Source organism: Pelobates fuscus, chromosome 1 (assembly GCF_036172605.1).
Source record: "Pelobates fuscus isolate aPelFus1 chromosome 1, aPelFus1.pri, whole genome shotgun sequence".
Taxonomy (NCBI): Eukaryota; Metazoa; Chordata; class Amphibia; order Anura; family Pelobatidae; genus Pelobates; species Pelobates fuscus.
Genome location: NC_086317.1, coordinates 194,759,948 through 194,787,007, shown reverse-complemented (window position 1 = coordinate 194,787,007; position 27,060 = coordinate 194,759,948). Strand labels below are relative to the sequence as shown.

Below are 27,060 nucleotides of genomic sequence, written 5' to 3'. Positions count from 1 at the left end.
CTTAAACATACAAACACAGATTCACACAATGCATTCCTTACACACATCAGGACATCCTCCCCCCCCCCTCCCACACACACCCCTGTGAACAAACTCATTGGTGGAACATGAAGGTGGACCATGGGACCCAGACCTTGAGCTGTGTAAAGGGCCCTCAAAAAATGGAGCTGCTTCCCGTTCTCCCAGAACATTGATTTTTGTGACCACAGTTACAAACCACCTCCAGAGAGCCTGTTCTACACCAGACCAGTGGAGCCAGACGGCAGCTGAAGCCCATCATCATCCTCATCTGGTTGTAAGTAGGCAATCTAGTATATTATTCGTGGCACTACCGTGTTTCTCCGAAAATAAGACCGGGTCTTATATTAATTTTAGTCACACAAAACACACTAGGGCTTATTTTCAGGGTAGGGCTTATTTATTTACGGTACCGGTATGTACATTGAACCCCCCCTTTAATTAATCCACCCCCCCTTTAATTAATCCACCCCCTCTAATTAATCCACCCCCCCTTTAATAAATCCACCCCCTCTAATTAATCCACCCCCCTTTAATTAATCCACCCCTTCTAATTAATCCACCCCTTCTAATTAATCCACCCCCTCTAATTAATCCACCCCCTCTAATTAATCCACCCCCTCTAATTAATCCACCCCATCTAATTAATCCACCCCCTTTAATTAATCCACCCCCTTTAATTAATCCACCCCCTTTAATTAATCCACCCCCCTTTAATTAATTCACCCCCCCTTTAATTAATTCACCCTCCCTCTAATTAATCCACCCCCTCTAATTAATCCACCCCCTCTAATTAATCCACCACCCCTTTAATTAATCCACCACCCCTTTAATTAATCCACCACCCCTTTAATTAATCCACCACCCCTTTAATTAATCCACCACCCCTTTAATTAATCCACCACCCCTTTAATTAATCCACCACCCCTTTAATTAATCCACCCTCCCTTTAATTAATCCACCCTCCCTTTTAATTAATCCACCCTCCCTTTAATTAATCCACCCCCCTTTAATTAATCCACCCCCCTCTTTAATAAATCCACCCTCTAATTAATCCACCCCATCTAATTAATCCACCCCATCTAATTAATCCACACACACCCTCTAATCCACACCCCCCTCTAATTAATCCACACCCCCTCTAATTAATCCACCCCCTCTAATTAATCCACCCCCTCTAATTAATCCACACCCCCCTCTAATTAATCCACACCCCCCCTCTAATTAATCCACACCCCCCTCTAATTAATCCACCCCCCCTTTAATTAATCCACCACCCCTTTAATTAATCCACCCTCCCTTTAATTAATTCACCCCCCTTTAATTAATTCACCCCCCTTTTATTAATTCACCCCCCTTTTAATTAATTCACCACCCCCCCCTTTAATTAATTAAGTCCCAGGCATAAAATACCGGTATCTACTCACAGTTCAAAGAGTCCGACCACTGGGTGCCTCACCGCCCGGAATGGATCCTTCCGCTGAAGATCCGTGAAGGCAGACTGACGGCGCTGCGCACGTCGTCATCACGCTGCGCACGTCGTCATCACGCTGCGCGATGCCGCGGCCTGCAACGCTCCTCCCCCTCCTCATAGAAGAAGGAAGTCCCGCCAAAGGTAAAATGCCTAGGTCTTATTTTCGGGGTAGGGCTTATATTGCAGCCCACCCCGAAAATTCGGCTAGGGCTTATTTTCGGGGTAGGTCCTATTTTCGGGGAAACACGGGTAATCTCTAATTTACCTCACATTAAAGGGACACTATAGTCCCCAGAACCACTGCAGCTTAATGTAGTGGTTCTGGTGTCTATAGCCTGTCCCTGCAGGCCTTTTATTGTAAACACGGCAGCACTGCAGCACTGTGTTAGTTAACATGGCAGATCATATGGGTGGGGCACTGTGATGTCACATGGGGGGGCGGCAAACTTTACTTTTGCCTAGGGCGGCAAAAATCCTTGCACCGGCCCTGCAGACACTGCATTCCTGTGGGCGGACTCAGGGGTGGGGGGGGGGGACTCGGGTGCAGGCGCCGGGGGGCCCAGACCTTGAGCTGTGTCAGGGGCCCCAAAATTTCTGATGGCAGCCCTGCCCCTACTTAAACCCTTTGTATCACTATACCCCACTTCATCTAGCATGTAAGCTCATTGAGCAGGGTCCTCAACCTCTCTGTTCCTGTGTGTCCATTTGTCTGGTTACAATTACGTGTCTGTTAGTGCACCCATTGTACAGCACTACAGAATTTGCTGGCGCTATATAAATAATAAAATAATAATATAGACCGATGATGAAAATTTATAAAAATAATAATGATGCATGTTTATAAACAAATGTAATGATAAAATAGTATAAAAAGCTTTAACAAATATATTGTTTAAATGAAATGACATAATTAAAATTCGAGATTCAATCCATGGGGTTGTAAAGTCCTAAGGTTGAATATCCACTTCATCTCTTGTTGACCAAACTTCCTCATAAACTCTTCCCTATTCTTCCGCCAATTGCCCCAAACTTTGTGAATGCTCATACATTTGAGGCCCTTAGGGTTATTGTCATGTATTATCTTAAAGTGTTGCTATAATCTATGTCCTTCATAGCCCTTTTTGATATTTCTGGCATGTTCTTCTATTCATATATGTAGATTTCTTTTGGTGCGTCCGTATTTCAGACCACATGGGCAATGCATCAAATATACTACATCAGCAGAATGACATGTGATAAGATCTTTTACCCAGGGCCGGCGCTACCATAAGGCGGCACAGGCAGCCGCCTTAGGGCGCACCGGCCCGGGGGGCGCAATCCTGGGGTGACCGGCAGGAGGAGAGCACCCTGCATAGTGCTCCTCTCCTGCCGGTCATTGCGTGTAGAGTGGCCGAGCGGGCGGGCCGGCGGCGGTTTACCCGGTCTGACAGGAGATGAAACAAACTGCTTCCTGTCAGACCGGGACAGGAAATGGGATCCTCTACCACATACCGCCCGCTCAACCACGCTACATGGAGAGAGAAGGGGGCCCAATGAAAGGTAGGAGGGGAGTGGAGGACAATACAAGTTACAGGGTGGGGAGAAAAGTTACAGGAGGGGGGGCACAATAAAAGTAACAGGGGTGGGGAGAAAAGTTACAGGGGTGGGGAGAAAAGTTGAAGGGGGGACACAATAAAAGTAACAGGGGTGGGGAGAAAAGTTACTGGAGGGGGTACACAATAAAAGTTATAGGGGTGGGGAGAAGAGTTACAGGAGGGGGTACACAATAAAAGTTACAGGGGGGGAGAGAAGAGTTACAGGAGGGGGGGCACAATAAAAGTTACAGGGGGGAGAGAAGAGTTACAGGAGGGGGGGCACAATAAAAGTTACAGGGGGAGAGAAGAGTTACAGGAGGGGGGACACAATAAAAGTTACAGGGGGAGAGAAGAGTTACAGGAGGGGAACACAATAAAATTTACAGGGGGGAGAGAAGAGTTACAGGAGGGGGGGACAATAAAAGTTACAGGGGGAGAGAAGAGTTACAGGAGGGGGGGCACAATAAAAGTTACAGGGGGAGAGAAGAGTTACAGGAGGGGGGACACAATAAAAGTTACAGGGGGGAGAGAAGAGTTACAGGAGGGGGACACAATAAAAGTTACAGGGGGGAGAGAAGAGTTACAGGAGGGGGGGACAATAAAAGTTACAGGGGGCGACAAAGAGTTACAGGTGGGGGGGACAAGAAGAGTTACAGGAGGGGAGGGACAAGAAGAGTTACAGTAGGGGAGGGGCAAGAAGAGTTACAGTAGGGGAGGGGGACAAGAAGAGTTACAGGAGGGGAGGGGGACAAGAAGAGTTACAGGAGGGGAGGTGGGCAATAAGAATTACAGGAGGAAATGGAGGGGCAATAAAAGGTACAGGAGTGGAGGTGGGACAATGAAAGGTATAGGGGAGGGGGACATTGAAAGACACAGGAATGCTGGGGGGCACAAAGAAAGTCACAGAGGCTGAATGCACACGGGGGGCAAAGAGACACACAGAGGGGCTGAGGGAGGACACATAGACAGACAGAAGGGTTGTGGGGAGAAAGAGATGTACAAAGGGACTCTGGGGGAGAAAGAGACACACAAAGGAGCTGGGGAGAAGAAAGAAACAGACAAAGAGGCTGGAGTAAGTAAAAAATACACAAATGGGTTGTAAGAGAAACACGAGGAGATAAAACACAGCAAAGAGGGTGTAAGACACATAAAGGAGAAAAAGGGAGTAAGATATTCGAATGATAGGATATAAAACTCTAAAGGGGGTAAGAAATTCAAAAGGGGGGGGGTTACTTGACACACAGGTGAAGACGCATTTTTGGGGGGGGAGGAGGGGCGGCAAAACGCATCTTCGCCTGTGTAGTCAAAAATCCTTGCACCGGCCCTGCTTTTACCTTAAATTCCTCATTTTGTTGGGAATTATTAAACTTCTTTATATGTTTTTTTGATTAATTGTGTTTCTCCAGGCTAGACATATTCCACACCCATAGAAACTACTTCCCTTGTCTAAAAACATTGTAGATCATACCTTTTTAATGTGATTTTTAACCAGTAACTGTCTTATATTTGGTGCATCCTTAAAAATTAGTCTTAGTCTCTCTGGTAAAATATTGGTTAATAAAGGATCCTGTTTTAAAATGGGCAAATGTTTGGTTAGGATTTTCTTTAATTCCTTATGACTCTACTGTGACAAGACCAATCTTGCCACTGTGCATTGGAGGGCCCTGGTTGCCCGCCTGCTGCCTTTAGACTATGGTCCCATGTTGAAATGCTTGATTTTCCCCTGCAAAGACACGAAAGCCGGGTCATTCGGTACTTGCCCTATTTGAACAGTGATACCCCAGATAGCTATGCCATGGAGCCCATTCGTATAACGAAAGACTAATGGTGTTCAATGGAGTTTTGCCTCTGTCCTTGGAGATAATTGGATTACTTCCCAATTATTTCTAGGATACAAGACTCTGTGCAACTGGTTTTGGGCAGAAAAGCCATGCTTCACTTGGTCACAAAGGACTTTGATCTATCTTTTGAACCACTGGACCAATGTGGATGATTTTGACATATGTTTGTATTTGGAGTATGATTCTGAAAATGTAATTTTATGTGAATGTGATGTATACTTTTAAAGTTATGAATAATGTGGAAAAACTGTATTTCTCTGCCTGTGATAATTACATTAACCCATTGTGTAAGGTAATTGTATCACACGCAGAGGGGAGGATTTTGTGTGGGAGTGTCTGAGTGTATTGTACGTGTTTATTGGTCGTTTTACAAAACCCTGTGGGTGGTACTAATGTGTAAGAATGTGTATATAAGAACAATAAACCTTGTTCCTTAAACTCCTTGATGCAGTTTATTCTAATTTGAAGAAACTGTGCATTAGGTATATTCTTCAGCCAGGGAGTATAATGACAACTGGAAATTTGTATGAAGCTATTCACGTCCACAATTTTAAAGTGCGTACTATCGTTTACTTTCTTATTTTTAAATAAATATGTTAACGTCTATAAAAAGTTACTGACTTTTTACTAAAATTGGTTGTCAGTGGTATTCCCCAACTATTTGTGTTTAATCTAGATATAAAATCTTGCAAACTATCTTCTGAGCCTCGCCATATGAAAAATAGATCATCTATGTACCGGCGATAAATAATGAGGCCCTCCACCCAGGCCTGCCCTTGTTAAAAAATGGCGATCCAAGTCTGCCATCACAGTTTTTTTTTATCTATTTGGTTGTTAATACTACACCATATTGGTTTCTTACTCTTTATTGGAAAATATATCTCTGAAGGAGTGGTGTGATGCTGCCCTAATAGCATAACAGCTCGATATACAGAGCCAGTACATTTAGGCTCTGTTACATGTGAGTGCCTTGATTTTATTATATTTAAAGGGACACTATAGTCACCCAGACCAACTTTAGCTCAATGAAGTGGTCTGGGTGCCAGGTCCCTCAGGTTTTAACCCTTCAGATGCAAACATAGCAGTTTCAGAGAAACTGCTATGTTTACATTTGGGGTTAATCCAGCCTCTAGTGGCTGTCTTCCGCACAGCCACGAGAGGCGCATCTGCGATGCTGGAGGCACATTTCACCTCCATCGCGCAGAGCGTCCATAGGAAACCATTGAGAAATGCTTTCCTATGGACACTTTGAATGTGCGCATGGCACTTGCTGCGCATGCGCATTCGGCTCCGCTGACGTCGGACGGGGGAGCTGACATTAGCGGGTGAGGAGAGGTCACCAGCACCGAGGGAGCCCGGTGCTGGATTAAGGTTAGTAACTGAAGGGTTTTAACCACTTCAGCGCCACGGGAGGGCACTATAGTGTCAGTAAAAACCGCTTTGTTTACCTGACACTATACTGATCCTTTAATCATTGTGATATTGTTACCATCTTCTCTATATTTGTATTCTTTCTTTTGTTTTTCATTCACTGTACTTTGTTCTGTATATAAATAGAATTTAATAGACCCTCATTAAAGTTAAAAGAAAAAAAATGAAGAATATTGCAGGCAGCAGTATATTATACCAGTATTCCAAAACCTGGTGAAATAGTTGTAATGTTTTAAACTCTTCAACTTGTCAAACAATATTAAAAGAAAGACTACTTAACCTTTTTGGTATTTGTCTCAGCCTTACAGGATAAGGAAAGCACCAAAGGTAATCCAAATAAAGTAAATGAGAATTGTATTTATAATCCAAAGGAATGAGATGAAATAATGAATCAACTGAAATACGATTCTTCTTGGATAAGGTTAGTTTAACAGTCCAGGTTTGGCAACAATATATAAATCAATAAAGATAAGGGAAATCCGAGAGAGTAGTTTAGTAGACAATCCGGGTTCAGCAACAGGATTTCAATCATCAACTTCAGGTGAGATCCTTGAGTAGTAATAAGACAGTCCCAGCTTAGCAACAGGAGGTCTTTCAATTAGTTGGTAATAAATCAAGGGAGAGCTGCAGAGTCCAAACACAGTTCAAACACATTAATTGTGCATGGAGGCACTGAGGTTGAATGTTTAAATAAGGTAACATTACAGACGTCAGTGCCTCTTAAAGAGAAAGCTACTCAATTAACACAAATTATGAAAAAAACTGACAATAGTAGGTGAAGAGAAATTATATAATATATATATATATATATATATATACACAGACACACACTCACACACCGTGCCCAATCTAAGTAGTGTTACTTTTATACATACATTAGTCTGGATCTTATAAGATTATTGGTCTTTGGATATTTGCGACACAATTGTCCTACAAAAAAAACCAAATGAAACAATGATAATGCAGGACTGTATATACGTATAAATAATGTGTTCATTTTTTGCGTAAAATACACTCACATTTGTTAGAGCTAACTCAGATATCTGCTGTTATTTTGCTTGGACGGTATAATCCCCGTTTTAGGTTGTGAGTTGGTCCAAACGATACCGATACTCCAAGTAGGATGTGGTATACAGGTTATATGTGGAAGTAAATGAAAAAGCTCCAATAGTGAAGTACTTAACAGCCAGATATAAATAAATAAAGGTACTTACATTACCTAGAGCAGGACTTGCTCTAATATAAACAGCATAGGTGGTATAATCCCCACCTATGGATAGTTTTAGGAAGCAGAATGAAAAATTCAAAATGAAAGGGTAAATATAGGGTGTATTAAAGTATTACTTTATTGACACAAATATTATATAAAAACAATAAAAAAGGGTATAAAATACAAAAAAGTGTCCCACTTAACAAGTTTGACCTTTTCTAGGCTTCTTCAGAAGTGTGGTTAAGTCCCTATGGTTTCAAGTTTTTATAGGCATCTGTTGATTGTAGATCTCTTCCTGGTGGTGCGGTGTCCAATTTGCTGAAAGTCTTATGGGGATGGTTGTAAGTCCCTCCTGTAGTGCAGTCCAAAAAATAGTGGGCGGTATATTTCCACATCTTCTGTATTGATCTGTCATAACGGGGGTAAGTTATTCCCCTTATTCTTGCACTTTAGTGATCCACTACAGGTACAAGTGTATATATTTTTGTGTTGTGTGGTGAAGAGGGTATCCCACATTAGAGTGTAGAGCTGCTATTTATATATATAAAGCACTTTTTGATATCGTTTTTTTTTTTTTATTGAGTTTTGTTTTGGTTACAAATTCGTTTTTCTTTTTTCTTTATATAATCTTTATTAAAGTTCATTTATTTTTTAACAAAAACATAATAATACATATACACAAACAATGCTCAATATGTTATTGTTTTGTTTAACACGTTATTACACCTGTACAAGACAAGACAATTTACGGACCACAAAAAGGACATATCCCAACAAATTAAGGAGAATGGCAAAAGACCAGGAAATATTATTGTTTTTGAAGATACTCCCACCACTTTTGGGCATCATTGCTTTGGTGATGGCGGAAGGATTTATCCATCTTAGGCCTTTCTCCATTTGGAGTTGATACAGGACTTGATTTTTTAGTTGTAACCAGGTTATAGGGTTAGTTTCTCTCCAATTTCTAGCTATTAAAAGCTTTGTAGCAAAAAAAAATAAATATATAATTATCATTGTTTCCAAGTTGGAAACTCTGTACCAATTTAATTGGAGCAAAGCGGTCTCTGGTCTTTTTTCTAAGTTGACTTTAGTAAATATTTTTAATGTGCAAAAGAGAACCTTACCTGGTTCCACACCTCCAGCATCTAGTGGGGGTACATGACTGCAAGTTTTGAAGGAACTGAATGCCACCTATGCATAAGTTTGAATTGAACTTCAATGATATTCATGCAATGTATCAGTCCTTGTAATAAATGGGGGTATTTAAATCTTGAGACCATTGTTTAATTACCGAGCTTGGTGTTGCTTGGTTTTCTAAATAGTCTAAAGCATTTGGTAAAGATTTTGTGAGTGGTGTCAATCAAGAAAAGTTGTATTCTTTATTCATTTGTGAGAAGGGTTTGATTACATTATCAACTAAAAGGTCATCAATGTTTGCAATACCCGCGAGGTGCCAATTTGTGAGGTTAATATCTCGCAGGTTATATCGCAACACATCGATCTCCTTGAATTTTAAGATTTTATCATCAAACCCCACTAATTTCCTAATTCCATTCCAAGCGGCTGCAATGTTATCCAGAACACATTTTTTTTCCTTTAGATTTAGCTTTTTTTAGATAAGAGTGACAAATCCCAAAAAATGTTTGATAAAGTAAATATTTTTGAACAAACACTTTCAATCCTGTACCAAGGTTGCGAAAATTGAATTTTGATTTAAGTCATAAGGATATGTTTAATTATAGTAGAGGGTATCCTAGTCATCCGTTATTTCTTTTTTAGACAAAGTTGAAATAGAGAATCTGGTCCTCTTTCCCAACCAGATGAATTTAGACAATGAAGTCTGGATTAATTGAAGCCAAATGGGTTGAAACTTTAAGTGGTAGGTTGTTAAATAAACATAACCATTTAGGGATAATATAAGAGTTTATTGTATTAATTCCACCTGTCATAGAAATTTCCAGATGTTTCCAGTTATTTAATAGTTGGTTAGTTTCTTTTAAAAGACTCATGAAATCCCTTTCCATTAATTCTTCAGCTTTTTTAGTTATTGTTAAGCCTAAGTAGGTAAACTCATCTACATAGACGAAATTAAAGTGGGATTTAAGAGAATTTAAAGAAACATAGTCTATATTTGGGGGAAATAATGGGAATAATCTTGGATAACCTAGAGTTGGTAATGAGGATATTGGATCTGTTATTGTTAATAGTATGTCATCAGCATACAAGTGTATCTTGTACTCCTCTTGTTTAATTGGATATCCTTTGATTAAGGTATTTCATCTTATATGTATTGCTAATATTTCCATTGATATGATGTATAACAGTGGAGAAAGGGGATCCCTTTGTCTAGTTCCATTGTGGTTTTGGTTACAAATCCAAGGTCTTGTTTTGGCTCAGAACACAGACAATTGCCTCTATCTTTAAGGGGTTAATATTTTTTTTCACTTACAAAAGGTAATGTGGATAACCACGTTTTCTGTATTGATTTCTGTTCTCCTATCTACCTGCCACAAACCTGTATGCTGTGAAGTATATTTTGTAGCCAATAGAGCATTTTAATTTTAATTTTTTACTATAATTTTATGAAACATGCTTATTGGTTAGTGTATCCTTAGCAAGGTGCAGACATCCTTCTTAATGTTTTCCTTGCCATTGCCGTTGATAACCTGGCTGAAGCTGAGAGCCTTACAGAAGCACAAAGAGCAAAAACCGAAGAAAGGAAACGCAAGAAATTGGCAAGGTGAGATTATAAATATAATATAAGAGTCATGGAAGTTACAGTGCACAGCATTTTGAAGGCACCTTACTTTACAAACAGAATAATATATGAAGGTATATACACCCTAATCCCTCACAGGCAGACAGTCACACAAACACACACACAGTTACAGGAAGACAGTCACACAAACACACACACAGTTACAGGAAGACAGTCACACACACAGACATAAACACAGTTACAGGCATATAGTCACACACACGCTTACAAGCAGTCTCTCTCTCTCACACACACACACACACACATAGTTACAGGCAGTCACACACAGAAAACAAAATGTAAATGTAATATGGACTGACAGTGAGAAATAAATATACCCAATGGGATGAAAAACAGTAGGGCTGCGTCACATACAAGGGAGCGACTTATTAAATGAAACCGAAAAGATATAACTGGTATGTGAGCGCTCCAATTAATTATGCAGATCTACATAAAAATCAAGATGAAAATATCAATAAACTTAAAAATGACCAATCTCGCCGAGATCACCACAATGACCACCATAAACCACAATTGAATGTACTGGGTGAGTCTTATCTGAATCAGAATACTCTACACATATATATAAGAGTATAACAAAATATCATGTATTGTATAATAAACCAATCATAAAAAATGAAACAACATCTCAAAACGTCCAGTATCAGATGTAAACGTGATGAATAGTAAGGGGCCCCTTATTCATATTCTTGTCGACAAAGGACTGATGTAAAAAATCAGAGATGTGCACATAGGCATAAAAACTATATGTGAACTAAAAAAGTTCAAGCAGTAGGCTCCAGTCCAGTCCGTGAAAAAATATATAAGTGGATAAACGGATAGTGCCCAGACGACCAAGCCGTCTTACGGAGAGGGAGCTCAAACACCAGCCAAACACCCTGGTCAAGACTAAGAGGGAAGCGATAGGGATGGCCCCAAAGGTGAAAAATCACATCCAGATATGGAAAACTATGGGGATATCACTTCAGCAACTTACCCTATCCGTCCGACCATCGGGTGAGAAACTGGGAGCACATAAACTCCAAACCGTGAGGGCTGCAGGAAAAAGGCCGTTCTCGCCAGGTCGCTTGCCGAAAATCAATGGCGGGTCGTAAAGGACGAATCGGCTGGGAAGTTCAAATCCGTCGGCGGTGTGGTGAGGTAGCAGACAGCACGTCTACGCGTTTCGTCCTAGCTGGAGGACTTTTTCAAGACAATGTCTGCTGTCTAAGAGCCGGGTTTATATACCCACTCTTAATTGATTCATAGAATGGTCATGATTGTTAATTGATAAACTGAGATCATTACAGATCTAAAGTAAATGGTCATGATTGTTAATTGATAAACTGAGATCATTACAGATCTAAAATAAAATATGCTGCAAGTGGATAGAGAAACACAAAATATAATAAATGAAAACATATATCCTTATTAGGACAATCTCATATTATTAACATCGAAAAATTATATATATATAGACATAAAACAAAGATTAAAAATATATTTTTATTTTTACTTTTATTTTTACTAATAAAGTATTTCAATCTCAAGTTTAACAGAGATAATTAATCAATCTTGATTTGTGAGCCTTTTTTTTAAAAATAATAATAATGATAATATAGTTCAATTGTTTTATAAAAATCATAAGAAATTTGTTATTTATATATATTAGATTAGGAACAAGAACATTAAAATAAATGTTGAGCACTATATTTTTGTATATATATTTATATGTATAATTAAGAAAAAGAACATTGGAAAAAAATGCTGAACACTCATATAGGATTCATATAAGTGTTAAAGAGACCATAGGGTCTAAGGTGAATCGTAATATGTATGTGGTTCCCGATTCATCCTCTCCCACATATAGAGACAGTGAAAGATCTTTCACTCACAGGGACAAATAAGTATGTCTTCCAAATTTTAAATGTTACATTCCACTTCTTCATTTAACCCATTAGGAGTAAGTGTGTTGAGTCTAAAGATCCATTTAGTTTCTGCTGTAATTAAGGCTAATTTTCTATTGGGTATATTCTCTGCAATATGCTCGATGCCCATTACTAAAAGCTGTGAAGGGTTACTGTCATGGGCCATTTGGAAGTGTCTGGCTACTGGAGATTTTTTATCACGGTTGCTGATGGCTCGTCTGTGTTCCCTGAACCTGGCTTTTAATGGTCTCGAAGTCTGACCTACATATAGCAAGTCACAAGTACATATCAACAGATATACCACAAATGAGGTATTGCACGAGATTCTAGTAGTTGTATGGAAGTTCTCATCTTTAGAGGAAGGGGGAAAATTCTTTTTTCCGTGACATATGTGTTGGCCGGTTAAGCATCGGGTGGCACCACATTTGAAATTTCCTGCTTCACATAATATCGATGTTTGGTTAGTTTTTGCAGTCGGAAATTTGGAAGGGGCCAATAGGTTCTTTAGATTCCTATTTTTACGGAATGTTACTCTGGGTACTTCAGGGATACTGAAACGAAGCCATGGATCCAACCGCAGAATAGACCAATGATTGTTTAGGATATGAATGATCTGGTTGTACGCCCTATTGTACGTTGTCGAGAAGATGGGACCTTTATTCTGACCCACCTCTCTAGTACTGATGTGAAAGTCTATCCTCGGTTTAGGTCTCCTTATTATCGGATGATTCTCCAATAGAGATAGAATCTCCCTATGTTTGACTGAGGGGGAAGGTGATGAAATCAGTATATCAGCTGCAAACCCAGGGATAATTATAGAGTTCTTTCCGTCCATTCCAATTTTACGCTGGTTGATAAGGGAATCTCTATTGAGCCCTCTAGCCTTCTGGTACGCCCGACCAATGATGCTAGGGTCATAATTCTTATCCAGAAATCGCTGGCAAAGGTCCAACGACTCCTCTTCAAAATTCTCCAAAAAGGAACAATTGCATCGGAGCCTGGTGAACTGGCTAAACGGGATATTATTAATCCACGTAGGATGATGACCACTCGTGGAGTGTAAAAAACCATTGACATCCACCTGTTTTTTATATGTTCTGGTGTGGACATAACCAGGTTTCCCACTCAGGATTAAATCCAGAAATTCAATAGTAGATCTATTTTTGTTGCTCGTGAAGGAGAGCCCCCACTCGTTGTTATTGAGACTTTGAACGAACTCCTCAGCTTCATTTAGATCACCTTCCCAAATGATCAGGATGTCATCAATGAAGCGTTTGTAGAATTTCAGGTGCCTCTTCCAGATAGGGTTATGGTAGATGTTGGAATGCTCCCATAAACCCATAAAGATGTTGGCGTATGCTGGGGCAAAGCTCGCCCCCATTGCTGTCCCTTTCTTCTGTAAATAAAATTGCCCATTGAAACTAAAATAGTTGTGGGTTAAAATGAAGGATATACTTTCAACAATGGCTTCCACTTGAAATCGTGGAAGAAGGGTGTCTTCCAAAAGGAAATGTTTGACCGCTTTCAAACCTAACCGGTGGTCAATGTTGGAGTATAAGGCCGCCACGTCAATTGTTAGCCAGCAGAAGTTCTCCTGCCACACAACCTCTTGCATCAGAGACAACACGTGTCCTGTATCTTTAATGTAGGAGGGGAGGTGAATCATAATTTTTTGAAGGTGAGTGTCTACCCATTTTGAGAGTGGTGCAGTCAGAGAACCAATAGATGAAATGATGGGTCTCCCCGGCGGGTTGGTGAGAGATTTATGAATCTTGGGGAGAAAATAAAAAATGGGAATATTGCCTTCACCAGAGAGGAGGAAACCTTTCTCCATTTTGTCAATAACCTTCATGTCAAACATCTTATTTACCCAAATCCGTAATTCTTTGGTAAAGCGGGTTGAGGGGTTGAAGGTAAGAACTTGATAGTATTCTTGGTCTCCAAGAATTCGATTGGCTTCACCCAAGTAGTCCTCTCTATTGAGAAGGACAATCCCTCCTCCCTTGTCTGCTCCCTTTATGATGATGTTATTATCCTTTTTAAGGCCCTTTAGGGCTGACATTTCGAGATTAGTAAGATTGTGTTCCAATTTATGATCTTTCTGTTGCTTCTCAAGATCCAGGACCAGGTGTTTAAAATCCTTCATAACCAATTCATAGAAGATAGGAATGAACCCTCCTTTGTCGGCTAGAGGATAGTATGTAGAACGAGTTTTAAGTCCTGTAGATACACTAGCCTCCAACACCTCCAGGGCATCAACTTCCCCAAGGGCTTCAGTTTGATCATTTAGTAGGCTCATCAGGTTCTTCAGAATGATTTTATCTTGTGGATCATTTAGAAAGAACGAAGCCGTGTGAACGCTATTGGCATCCTTGATATTAAACGACCTGGTTAAGGTTAATTTTCTAATAAATTGGTTAAGATCTCGAAATAGATCTAGGATATCCGGATTCCTAAGCGGAGCAAAACTCAGACCCTTGTTGAGTAAGGAGATCTCAGGTGCGGTCAATACATGGGTGGATAGGTTGAAAATTCCAGTTATGGGAGGCATCTCATCTTGTTGGGGTTTGTTTCCCTTTCCTCTCGTTCCCCTGTGGGTGCATCTCTTTTCTTGCTCCCTATTTTGGAAAAAAGTGGGAACGTTTTGGGTCGATCCACAGGGCTCTCTTCTAAAAAATGAGCCTCAACTGGATTATCCCGGTGGAGAACTCTGGGGGGTTTGGGACGCGCTCCTAGTTCCTCATGCTTGGTCCGGGGACCTGACCCCTCCATGGAACCTCGGTCTGTGGTCTCCAATAAGGGGATAAAGTTGGGGTTGTCCTGTCTCCTCCATCGGTCACGATGAGGTGTATTGGCGGTATAATGAGTACCTTTCTCTTTCTGATAGTGATTATTTCTGGTACGGTGGTTCTGATTGAAGGAATTGTATGGTTTGGATTGGACAGCTTCAGCATAGGTCTTCGGGCTCCATTGGGGAGTCCTCTTGGATCCATAGGAGCGATTGGCATAGTTGGTACTCCTTTTACCTTTAGTTGGCTGGATATGGTCAGGGTATTGACTTCTGGAATCCTTCCTCGGAAAAGGAGTAGTTGTGTCCCTTTTCGATCTCAAGGTCTTTCTTTGCCAATTTCTGATGCAGCCACTTGCATAGTCCTTTAGGTCCCTTGTGTATTTGGTGTTCTTTTTGGTGACCAGGTCTTTCTCAAATCTAATAATCCTATTGTTCATAGTAGTATCCAACTCTGTTATTGAGTCGGGTTGGTCAGTGGTATTGATCTTTGAATGAATTATTTCAATCTCCTTTTCAGTCTTTTTCAATCTGTATTCTCTATACCTAACCAGAATTCTCATGAGTATCATAGAGCAGTTATCTAAGGCTACCAACCATTCATTTTCCAATTCAGAATGGTCCGTAAAAAAAGGTTTCTTGTCAAACCTCAGGCCTCTTGGGATCAGTTTTTGATCAAGATATTTTTCTAACAATGCATGATCCCACCAATCCCTCATCTCAGTTTTTAGTTGTTTCTCTAACTCGAAAAAGAGGGATTTTAGGGAAGGTTCTGATATGTGGGAGGAAAAGTTCTCATCTTTATCTTTTTCTATTAATAAATTTAACCTTCTGCTATTCCTTTCTGTAAGGCTAAGGAGGGGCATAATCGTGACTGAGTAGAAATAAACTATTAAAATCTAAACAGGGGGTGGAAAGGCTAATCGGTACACTCAATGTCAGACCAAAACGGCGCTCAGAACACAGAAAACAAAATGTAAATGTAATATGGACTGACAGTGAGAAATAAATATACCCAATGGGATGAAATAACAGTAGGGCTGCGTCACATACAAGGGAGCGACTTATTAAATGAAACCGAAAAGATATAACTGGTATGTGAGCGCTCCAATTAATTATGCAGATCTACATAAAAATCAAGATGAAAATATCAATAAACTTAAAAATGACCAATCTCGCCGAGATCACCACAATGACCACCATAAACCACAATTGAATGTACTGGGTGAGTCTTATCTGAATCAGAATACTCTACACATATATATAAGAGTATAACAAAATATCATTTATTGTATAATAAACCAATCATAAAAAATGAAACAACATCTCAAAACGTCCAGTATCAGATGTAAACGTGATGAATAGTAAGGGGCCCCTTATTCATATTCTTGTCGACAAAGGACTGATGTAAAAAATCAGAGATGTGCACATAGGCATAAAAACTATATGTGAACTAAAAAAGTTCAAGCAGTAGGCTCCAGTCCAGTCCGTGAAAAAATATATAAGTGGATAAACGGATAGTGCCCAGACGACCAAGCCGTCTTACGGAGAGGGAGCTCAAACACCAGCCAAACACCCTGGTCAAGACTAAGAGGGAAGCGACAAGGGACCTAAAGGACTATGCAAGTGGCTGCATCAGAAATTGGCAAAGAAAGACCTTGAGATCGAAAAGGGACACAACTACTCCTTTTCCGAGGAAGGATTCCAGAAGTCAATACCCTGACCATATCCAGCCAACTAAAGGTAAAAGGAGTACCAACTATGCCAATCGCTCCTATGGATCCAAGAGGACTCCCCAATGGAGCCCGAAGACCTATGCTGAAGCTGTCCAATCCAAACCATACAATTCCTTCAATCAGAACCACCGTACCAGAAATAATCACTATCAGAAAGAGAAAGGTACTCATTATACCGCCAATACACCTCATCGTGACCGATGGAGGAGACAGGACAACCCCAACTTTATCCCCTTATTGGAGACCACAGACCGAGGTTCCATGGAGGGGTCAGGTCCCCGGACCAAGCATGAGGAACTAGGAGCGCGTCCCAAACCCCCCAGAGTTCTCCACCGGGATAATCCAGTTGAGGCTCATTTTTTAGAAGAGAGCCCTGTGGATCGACCCAAAACGTTCCCACTTTTTTCCAAAATAGGGAGCAAGAAAAGAGATGCACCCACAGGGGAACGAGAGGAAAGGGAAACAAACCCCAACAAGATGAGATGCCTCCCATAACTGGAATTTTCAACCTATCCACCCATGTATTGACCGCACCTGAGATCTCCTTACTCAACAAGGGTCTGAGTTTTGCTCCGCTTAGGAATCCGGATATCCTAGATCTATTTCGAGATCTTAACCAATTTATTAGAAAATTAACCTTAACCAGGTCGTTTAATATCAAGGATGCCAATAGCGTTCACACGGCTTCGTTCTTTCTAAATGATCCACAAGATAAAATCATTCTGAAGAACCTGATGAGCCTACTAAATGATCAAACTGAAGCCCTTGGGGAAGTTGATGCCCTGGAGGTGTTGGAGGCTAGTGTATCTACAGGACTTAAAACTCGTTCTACATACTATCCTCTAGCCGACAAAGGAGGGTTCATTCCTATCTTCTATGAATTGGTTATGAAGGATTTTAAACACCTGGTCCTGGATCTTGAGAAGCAACAGAAAGATCGTAAATTGGAACACAATCTTACTAATCTCGAAATGTCAGCCCTAAAGGGCCTTAAAAAGGATAATAACATCATCATAAAGGGAGCAGACAAGGGAGGAGGGATTGTCCTTCTCAATAGAGAGGACTACTTGGGTGAAGCCAATCGAATTCTTGGAGACCAAGAATACTATCAAGTTCTTACCTTCAACCCCTCAACCCGCTTTACCAAAGAATTACGGATTTGGGTAAATAAGATGTTTGACATGAAGGTTATTGACAAAATGGAGAAAGGTTTCCTCCTCTCTGGTGAAGGCAATATTCCCATTTTTTATTTTCTCCCCAAGATTCATAAATCTCTCACCAACCCGCCGGGGAGACCCATCATTTCATCTATTGGTTCTCTGACTGCACCACTCTCAAAATGGGTAGACACTCACCTTCAAAAAATTATGATTCACCTCCCCTCCTACATTAAAGATACAGGACACGTGTTGTCTCTGATGCAAGAGGTTGTGTGGCAGGAGAACTTCTGCTGGCTAACGATTGACGTGGCGGCCTTATACTCCAACATTGACCACCAGTTAGGTTTGAAAGCGGTCAAACATTTCCTTTTGGAAGACCCCCTTCTTCCACGATTTCAAGTGGAAGCCATTGTTGAAAGTATATCCTTCATTTTAACCCACAACTATTTTAGTTTCAATGGGCAATTTTATTTACAGAAGAAAGGGACAGCAATGGGGGCGAGCTTTGCCCCAGCATACGCCAACATCTTTATGGGTTTATGGGAGCATTCCAACATCTACCATAACCCTATCTGGAAGAGGCACCTGAAATTCTACAAACGCTTCATTGATGACATCCTGATCATTTGGGAAGGTGATCTAAATGAAGCTGAGGAGTCCGTTCAAAGTCTCAATAACAACGAGTGGGGGCTCTCCTTCACGAGCAACAAAAATAGATCTACTATTGAATTTCTGGATTTAATCCTGAGTGGGAAACCTGGTTATGTCCACACCAGAACATATAAAAAACAGGTGGATGTCAATGGTTTTTTACACTCCACGAGTGGTCATCATCCTACGTGGATTAATAATATCCCGTTTAGCCAGTTCACCAGGCTCCGATGCAATTGTTCCTTTTTGGAGAATTTTGAAGAGGAGTCGTTGGACCTTTGCCAGCGATTTCTGGATAAGAATTATGACCCTAGCATCATTGGTCGGGCGTACCAGAAGGCTAGAGGGCTCAGTAGAGATTCCCTTATCAACCAGCGTAAAATTGGAATGGACGGAAAGAACTCTATAATTATCCCTGGGTTTGCAGCTGATATACTGATTTCATCACCTTCCCCCTCAGTCAAACATAGGGAGATTCTATCTCTATTGGAGAATCATCCGATAATAAGGAGACCTAAACCGAGGATAGACTTTCACATCAGTACTAGAGAGGTGGGTCAGAATAAAGGTCCCATCTTCTCGACAACGTACAATAGGGCGTACAACCAGATCATTCATATCCTAAACAATCATTGGTCTATTCTGCGGTTGGATCCATGGCTTCGTTTCAGTATCCCTGAAGTACCCAGAGTAACATTCCGTAAAAATAGGAATCTAAAGAACCTATTGGCCCCTTCCAAATTTCCGACTGCAAAAACTAACCAAACATCGATATTATGTGAAGCAGGAAATTTCAAATGTGGTGCCACCCGATGCTTAACCTGCCAACACATATGTCACGGAAAAAAGAATTTTCCCCCTTCCTCTAAAGATGAGAACTTCCATACAACTACTAGAATCTCGTGCAATACCTCATTTGTGGTATATCTGTTGATATGTACTTGTGACTTGCTATATGTAGGTCAGACTTCGAGACCATTAAAAGCCAGGTTCAGGGAACACAGACGAGCCATCAGCAACCGTGATAAAAAATCTCCAGTAGCCAGACACTTCCAAATGGCCCATGACAGTAACCCTTCACAGCTTTTAGTAATGGGCATCGAGCATATTGCAGAGAATATACCCAATAGAAAATTAGCCTTAATTACAGCAGAAACTAAATGGATCTTTAGACTCAACACACTTACTCCTAATGGGTTAAATGAAGAAGTGGAATGTAACATTTAAAATTTGGAAGACATACTTATTTGTCCCTGTGAGTGAAAGATCTTTCACTGTCTCTATATGTGGGAGAGGATGAATCGGGAACCACATACATATTACGATTCACCTTAGACCCTATGGTCTCTTTAACACTTATATGAATCCTATATGAGTGTTCAGCATTTTTTTCCAATGTTCTTTTTCTTAATTATACATATAAATATATATACAAAAATATAGTGCTCAACATTTATTTTAATGTTCTTGTTCCTAATCTAATATATATAAATAACAAATTTCTTATGATTTTTATAAAACAATTGAACTATATTATCATTATTATTATTTTTTAAAAAAGGCTCACAAATCAAGATTGATTAATTATCTCTGTTAAACTTGAGATTGAAATACTTTATTAGTAAAAATAAAAGTAAAAATAAAAATATATTTTTAATCTTTGTTTTATGTCTATATATATATAATTTTTCGATGTTAATAATATGAGATTGTCCTAATAAGGATATATGTTTTCATTTATTATATTTTGTGTTTCTCTATCCACTTGCAGCATATTTTATTTTAGATCTGTAATGATCTCAGTTTATCAATTAACAATCATGACCATTTACTTTAGATCTGTAATGATCTCAGTTTATCAATTAACAATCATGACCATTCTATGAATCAATTAAGAGTGGGTATATAAACCCGGCTCTTAGACAGCAGACATTGTCTTGAAAAAGTCCTCCAGCTAGGACGAAACGCGTAGACGTGCTGTCTGCTACCTCACCACACCGCCAACGGATTTGAACTTCCCAGCCGATTCGTCCTTTACGACCCGCCATTGATTTTCGGCAAGCGACCTGGCGAGAACGGCCTTTTTCCTGCAGCCCTCACGGTTTGGAGTTTATGTGCTCCCAGTTTCTCACCCGATGGTCGGACGGATAGGGTAAGTTGCTGAAGTGATATCCCCATAGTTTTCCATATCTGGATGTGATTTTTCACCTTTGGGGCCATCCCTATCGCTTCCCTCTTAGTCTTGACCAGGGTGTTTGGCTGGTGTTTGAGCTCCCTCTCCGTAAGACGGCTTGGTCGTCTGGGCACTATCCGTTTATCCACTTATATATTTTTTCACGGACTGGACTGGAGCCTACTGCTTGAACTTTTTTAGTTCACATATAGTTTTTATGCCTATGTGCACATCTCTGATTTTTTACATCAGTCCTTTGTCGACAAGAATATGAATAAGGGGCCCCTTACTATTCATCACGTTTACATCTGATACTGGACGTTTTGAGATGTTGTTTCATTTTTTTATGATTGGTTTATTATACAATAAATGATATTTTGTTATACTCTTATATATATGTGTAGAGTATTCTGATTCAGATAAGACTCACCCAGTACATTCAATTGTGGTTTATGGTGGTCATTGTGGTGATCTCGGCGAGATTGGTCATTTTTAAGTTTATTGATATTTTCATCTTGATTTTTATGTAGATCTGCATAATTAATTGGAGCGCTCACATACCAGTTATATCTTTTCAGTCACACACACACACACAGTTACAGGCAGACAGTCACACACACACATATAAGTGAGTGGCACCCAGGGCGGACCATTCCTCCCCTCCCCGCGTTCCCTTTAGTACGCTACTGGTTTTTAACCTATAGTTTTTTCATTTTTACCAATTAACAAAATACAAAGTGTGTGAATAGAAGAAAAATTGAAATCAAATCAATATTTAGATCCAAATATATAGGATGCAAAACATAAATAAATGTACTTATCAGAAGCAGCTGTGTAGTAGCAATAAAAGTGGTTAGGTGAGGTGATGAAGACAGTTTAATGTCAAAAGTCATACATCAGCAGATCTGAGCACAGCAAAAAAGACAAAATATCTTTATTCTGTGTCAGCAAGGTTTCTTCCAAGCAGAAATGTCAACGCAGACAGGGATTTCTTGCTCTGCTGTATCATTCATGATTGTAACTGTTGTAAAATACACTACACTACATCATCCCTCATTCAGGGGAGAGACCCCACACAGCTCCACACAGTAATGAACAACAATAATTACAGTGAACTTCAACAATCAACAGGGAAAAATATCCTCACAATATCAGGCTCAATGGTTATTACACACCCTTACTAAGTCATTTGTGTGCTTGTGATTATTTTGTGAAAAATAATAATGTGAAAACCATCTTGTGTCATATGTTATGGTACTTATTGCACAACACTCATAAGAAAAATTATATATGTATATTTATATTTAAATTGTTTTTAAATTAAATATAAATATACGTATATATTTCCTCCTTGTCTACATGCTGTTGTATGAGTTGGTATTATTCTCCTCTCTATATTATGATCAAATTCCTTCAAAAGATCTCAGTGCAATATATGTTAACTTTGCAAATGATAGCTCTGACAAATGAAGCTCACTCACCGATGTTGGAGCCTTAAAATCTCACCTTTAAAACTCTTTGTGAGTGGTGACATGCCTCCAACCCTTTTAACCCTGATGCAGCGTGAATTAAAGCAGAGTGTTTTATTGTAATTACTTACAAATCTAATATCAAAGTGTAATTCTTTAAAAACTGAAGCGCATTTAGCCAAATATCCCTGGATTCCTCAATCAGTGTTAGTAATTTCTAATTCCCCCTGTTTAACCCCTTCCCGACCGTGGACGTATCAAGTACGTCCGACAAAAAACGGTCCTTAAGGACCTCAGATGTACCTGATACGTCCGCAGGTATTTTGAGCGCTGGAGGCGACTGTGATCGCATCCAGCCACTCTGATAGTATTGCAGCGATGCCTCAATGTTGAGGCATCGTGCAATACTGTTCATTTCTGCCGTGCACCCGGAGAGCACCGGGTGATCGCTCCCCCGAGCAATCACTTCCGGATTGCTCCACATGGCGCCCGGCAGTTAAGCAGAACATCGAAAGCCATCGGGCATCACTCAGCGAAGATATAATAATATATAAAATAAAAATAAAAAAATAAAATAATCAATATTAACCCCCCTCCATCCCCCAGCCATGTGGCTCCCAAGATGGTGCTCCCTTTCTAAAGGCAGTGCATCATGGGGCTTCTGGGGGTGTCCCTAGCCTTCCTCATCATAGGGGAAGGCTAGGGTCATCCAATTACAGCTTGCCCCAATAACAATTTTATTCCAAGTGTGTTCCCCATTTGTCTGATCAGTGTGGATCTCCCTCCCTCTCTTCACTTGTGTGTTAGTGAGAGAGGGAGAGACATCTGTGTTTTAGCTAGAGAGATTTAGAGAGATTTAGGGACTTAGGTAGTTTTAGGTAAGGATTTGTAAAATCTTGACACCCAAAGGCTCTTTTCAGAGCCATTAACCCCTATCTTGCCAGTGATCACTATAACCACTGGCTCTTGCACAGCAGCACTTTTTTGCTGTCTGTGCATTTTTTTAGTGGTTCATTTTTTATGATTTTTTTTTAGTGAGACCCAAAATCTCTTTTCAGAGCTATTAACCCCTGTCCTGCCAGTGATCACCGTATAGATCACAGGCTCTTGCACAGCAGCACTTATTTTGCTGTCTGTGCATTTTGTTAGGGGTTCATTTTTTTTAGTATTTTTTTGTGACAGATCACTAAGTAAAGTTACATAGTTACATAGCTGAAAAGAGACTTGCGTCCGTCAAGTTCAGCCTTCCTCACATATGTTTTTGCTGTTGATCCAAAAGAAGACAAAAAACCTAGTCTGTAGCGCTTCCAATTTTGCAACAAACTAGGAAAAAATCCCTTCTTGACCCCAAAATAGCAGTCAGATGTCTCCTTGGATCAAGCAGCTATTACCCCACTAATTAGAAATTATATCCCTGTATGTTATGTTTTTACAAGTATTTATCCAATTGTGGTTTAAACATCTGTATGGACTCTGAAAAAACCACCTCTTCAGGCAGAGAATTCTATATCCTTATTACTCTTACTGTAAAAAAACCTTTTCTTTGCCTTAGATGAAATCTCCTTTTTTCCAGCCTAAATGTGTGACCTCGTGTCCTATGTATAGCTCTGTTTATGAATAGATTTCCAGATAAATAGATGCCACTATTTATACATGACAAAACCTTACTGGCCTTAGCAACTGCAGATTGACATTGCATATTGCTGCCTAATTTGTGGTCTATAACAATTCCCAAATCCTTCTCACGTGTAGTTATCCCTAATTCACTACCATTTAGGGTGGAAGTTGCTTGTGCATTTTTGACCCCAAAGTGCATAACTTTGCATTTCTCTATGTTAAATTTAATCTGCCATTCTATCCTTAAGCCAATGTTCTACCCAAGAACAAGAATAATCATCTAGACCAATTTCTTTTAGTTTGAAGTGTAACCTATTGTGAGGAACCGTATCAAATGCCTTGGCAAAATTCAAGTAGATCACATCCACTGCAACACCCTGATCTATACTTCTACTTACTTTTTCGTAGAATGCAATTAGTTTTTTTTTACATGACCTATGTTTCATAAAACCATGCTGATTATTGCTAATAACAATGTTCTCCCCAATGAATTCCTGAATATTATCCCTTAATAGCCCTTCAAATATTTTCCCAGTCACAGAAGTTAAGCTCACAGGTCTATAATTTCCAGGCAAGGATTTTGAACCCTTTTTAAATATAGGAACGACATCTTCCTTCCTCCAGTCCTCCGGTACAACACCTGAAATAAAAGAATCTTGAAAAATTAAATACAGTGGTTCATTTATTTCCCTACTTAGCTCCTTAAGTACTCGTGGGTGAATACCGTCAGGGCCCAGAGATTTATTTCCATAAATTTTTTCTAACAGCTGTAGCACCTTGTCTCAAGTTATCCATCACAAGTTATCTGCAAGTTTTTTTTGCAGCAATCATTTGCATATCGCTTGCCATAGGATCCTCATTAATATATACTGAAGAAAAAAAATTATTTAAAATTTCTGCTTTTCCTGGTCTTCATTAACTAACAGACCCATCCCTGTTTCCAGTGTACCTATTGTGATTGTGATCATGTCACAGGGGTCACAGAGGTCATATAGCGCTGAGCAGGCGTATGCCATCCTTGCGCTAGATTCTGACGCGTCTATGTCAGACTCCGACCCTGATTTTGACCCTACCAGGTGCTTGGATACATCATCACTAGATACAGTGTCTGCTGCTAGTGATGTATCTAGTTATGTTGTATCTGTGCCTGCTAGTCCCCCTGCCAGAAGGAGATGTGCTGCTCCAGCTGGCAGTACTGCTGAGGAGTGGGTAGTGCCTTGTAACGGACCGTTTTGCTCACCAGAGGTTAAAAACCGTTTAGGCGATAATCCCCTTCCAGATAGACAAGCAGCTACTGCAATCACCAATCTCCCGAACTGCAAACTTCACGAATTCACCAACTCCCGAACAAGAGACACACGAACACGTGGCAGCGGCCATCTTGGTTCCTTCCATGCGGTCAGCGGTATGTGTAGCCAAATTCATGGAACTGAAATCGGCTACACAGTTCCGCGAACACCGCTAAGCCTTACCTTCTCCCACGGTGATTTTGCAGCCGCAGAGACTAAGTCTCGTTCGAAGCCTGAAAAAGACCGACCGCACAGCCCAAATCTATGGAACTGTTTTGTGCATGAAAATGTGCTTGCGGTCGGTCCTAAAGGACTTCCATATAACTTTTTAACCCCTGAACCGATTGCCCTGATTTTTGAGTATGTGTTTATTTCTCGCATGCTGATTATGAAAATGTATGTTTTATGTTTGTGACATGTATATTTTAGAATGTATAAATATTGTGTAAAATCTGTATTCCTCTGCCTGTGATAATGAGATTACCCATTGTGTTCAGTAATCATATCACAGGCAGAGGGGATGATTTTGTGTGGGAGTGTCTGTGTGTATTGTACGGATTAATTGGTTGTTCTGTAATACCCTGTTGGCTGTACTGTGGTTGTGGATTGGGAATAAAAGAGACTGTATGTGCCAGGACAGTCTGTTCCTGCTTAACCCTCAAAGTGGAGTGTCGTCTCATTCTTGGGGGGAATTTGATTGTATGCCGATTGCCAGGAGTGTAAGCTGTTCATAGGGCTTTTCCTGTTCGGCTGCTTCCAGTGTTCGTGTGTCTCTTGTTCAGGAGTTGGTGAATTCGTGAAGTTTGCAGTTCGGGAGATTGGTGATTGCAGTAGCTGCTTGTCTATCTGGAAGGGGATTATCGTCTAAAGGGTTTTTAACCTCTGGTGAGCAAAACGGTCTGTTACAATTGGTGGCAAGCGGCGGGATCATTTCCACAGCCCAGAAGGACAGCTACAGGGCAACACCATTCCTTGGATTACAAAGTGAGTGAAACGCCAGTACCCGTACAGCGCTCCTATCTACAAAAGAAGCAACTTCAACAGAACAAGCATGGCGCCCAGCTAAACGCAGGAGGAGTTTGACAAAGAGCTGAGATCACGGCTGATTTTCCTTGGACCCAACCCTCCGGAGGAATACGTACAGTTCGTGAGGAAATTAATAGCAGAGTACCTGCAGGGCATGGCAGATCGAGCCAGGGGTGTCGTCCGTCCTCCCCAGCGGCAGAGTGCGTTACGGGGAGTCAAAGGTGTAGTCTTTCCTCCCCAGCAGCAGTGTGTACCCCAGGGAGCTAAAGGTGTCGTCCTTCCTCCCCAGTGGCCGTGTGTGTCACAGGGAGCTGAAGGTGCCGTCCTGCCTCCCCAGCGGCAGTGTGTATCCCAGGGAGCTGAAGGTGCCGTCCTTCCTCCCCAGCGGCAGTGTGTACCCCAGGGAGCAGAAGATGTCGTCCTTCCTCCCTAGTGGCAGTATGTATCCCAGGGAGCTGAAGGTGCCGTCCTTCCTCGCCAGTGGCAGTGTGTATCCCAGGGAGCTGAAGGTGTCGTCCTTCCTCCCCAGCGGCAGTGTGTGTCCCAGGGAGCTGAAGGTGCCGTCCTTCCTCCCCAGTGGCAGTGTGTATCCCAGGGAGCAGAAGGTGCTGTCCTTCCTCCCCAGCGGCAGTGTGTACCCCAGGGAGCTGAAGGTGCCGTCCTTCCTCCCCAGCAGCAGTGTGTTCCCCAGGGAGCTGAAGGGGCCGTCCTTCCTGCCCAGCGGCAGTGTGTATTACAGGGAGCTGAAGGGGTCGTCCTTCCTCCCCAGCGGCAGTGTGTGTCCCAGGGAGCGGAAGGTGCCATCCTTCCTCCCCAGCGGCAGTGTGTGTCCCAGGGAGCTGAAGGTGCCATCCTTCCTCCCCAGCGGCAGTGTGTACCCCAGGGAGCTGAAGGTACCGTCCTTCCTCCCCAGCGGC

The 27,060-nt window shown here is 40.9% G+C and overlaps 1 protein-coding gene across 1 annotated transcript in view; it reads left to right on the top strand.

The window, feature by feature from the left end:
• The window catches only part of CACNA1S (calcium voltage-gated channel subunit alpha1 S), a 307,567-nt gene that overhangs the window by 147,902 nt on the left and 132,605 nt on the right, over nt 1-27,060 (top strand). The window contains exon 15 of the mRNA XM_063453212.1: nt 10,174-10,288. Coding sequence (XP_063309282.1) covers nt 10,174-10,288 — 115 coding nt within the window. The remainder of the gene's footprint in view (nt 1-10,173; nt 10,289-27,060) is intronic.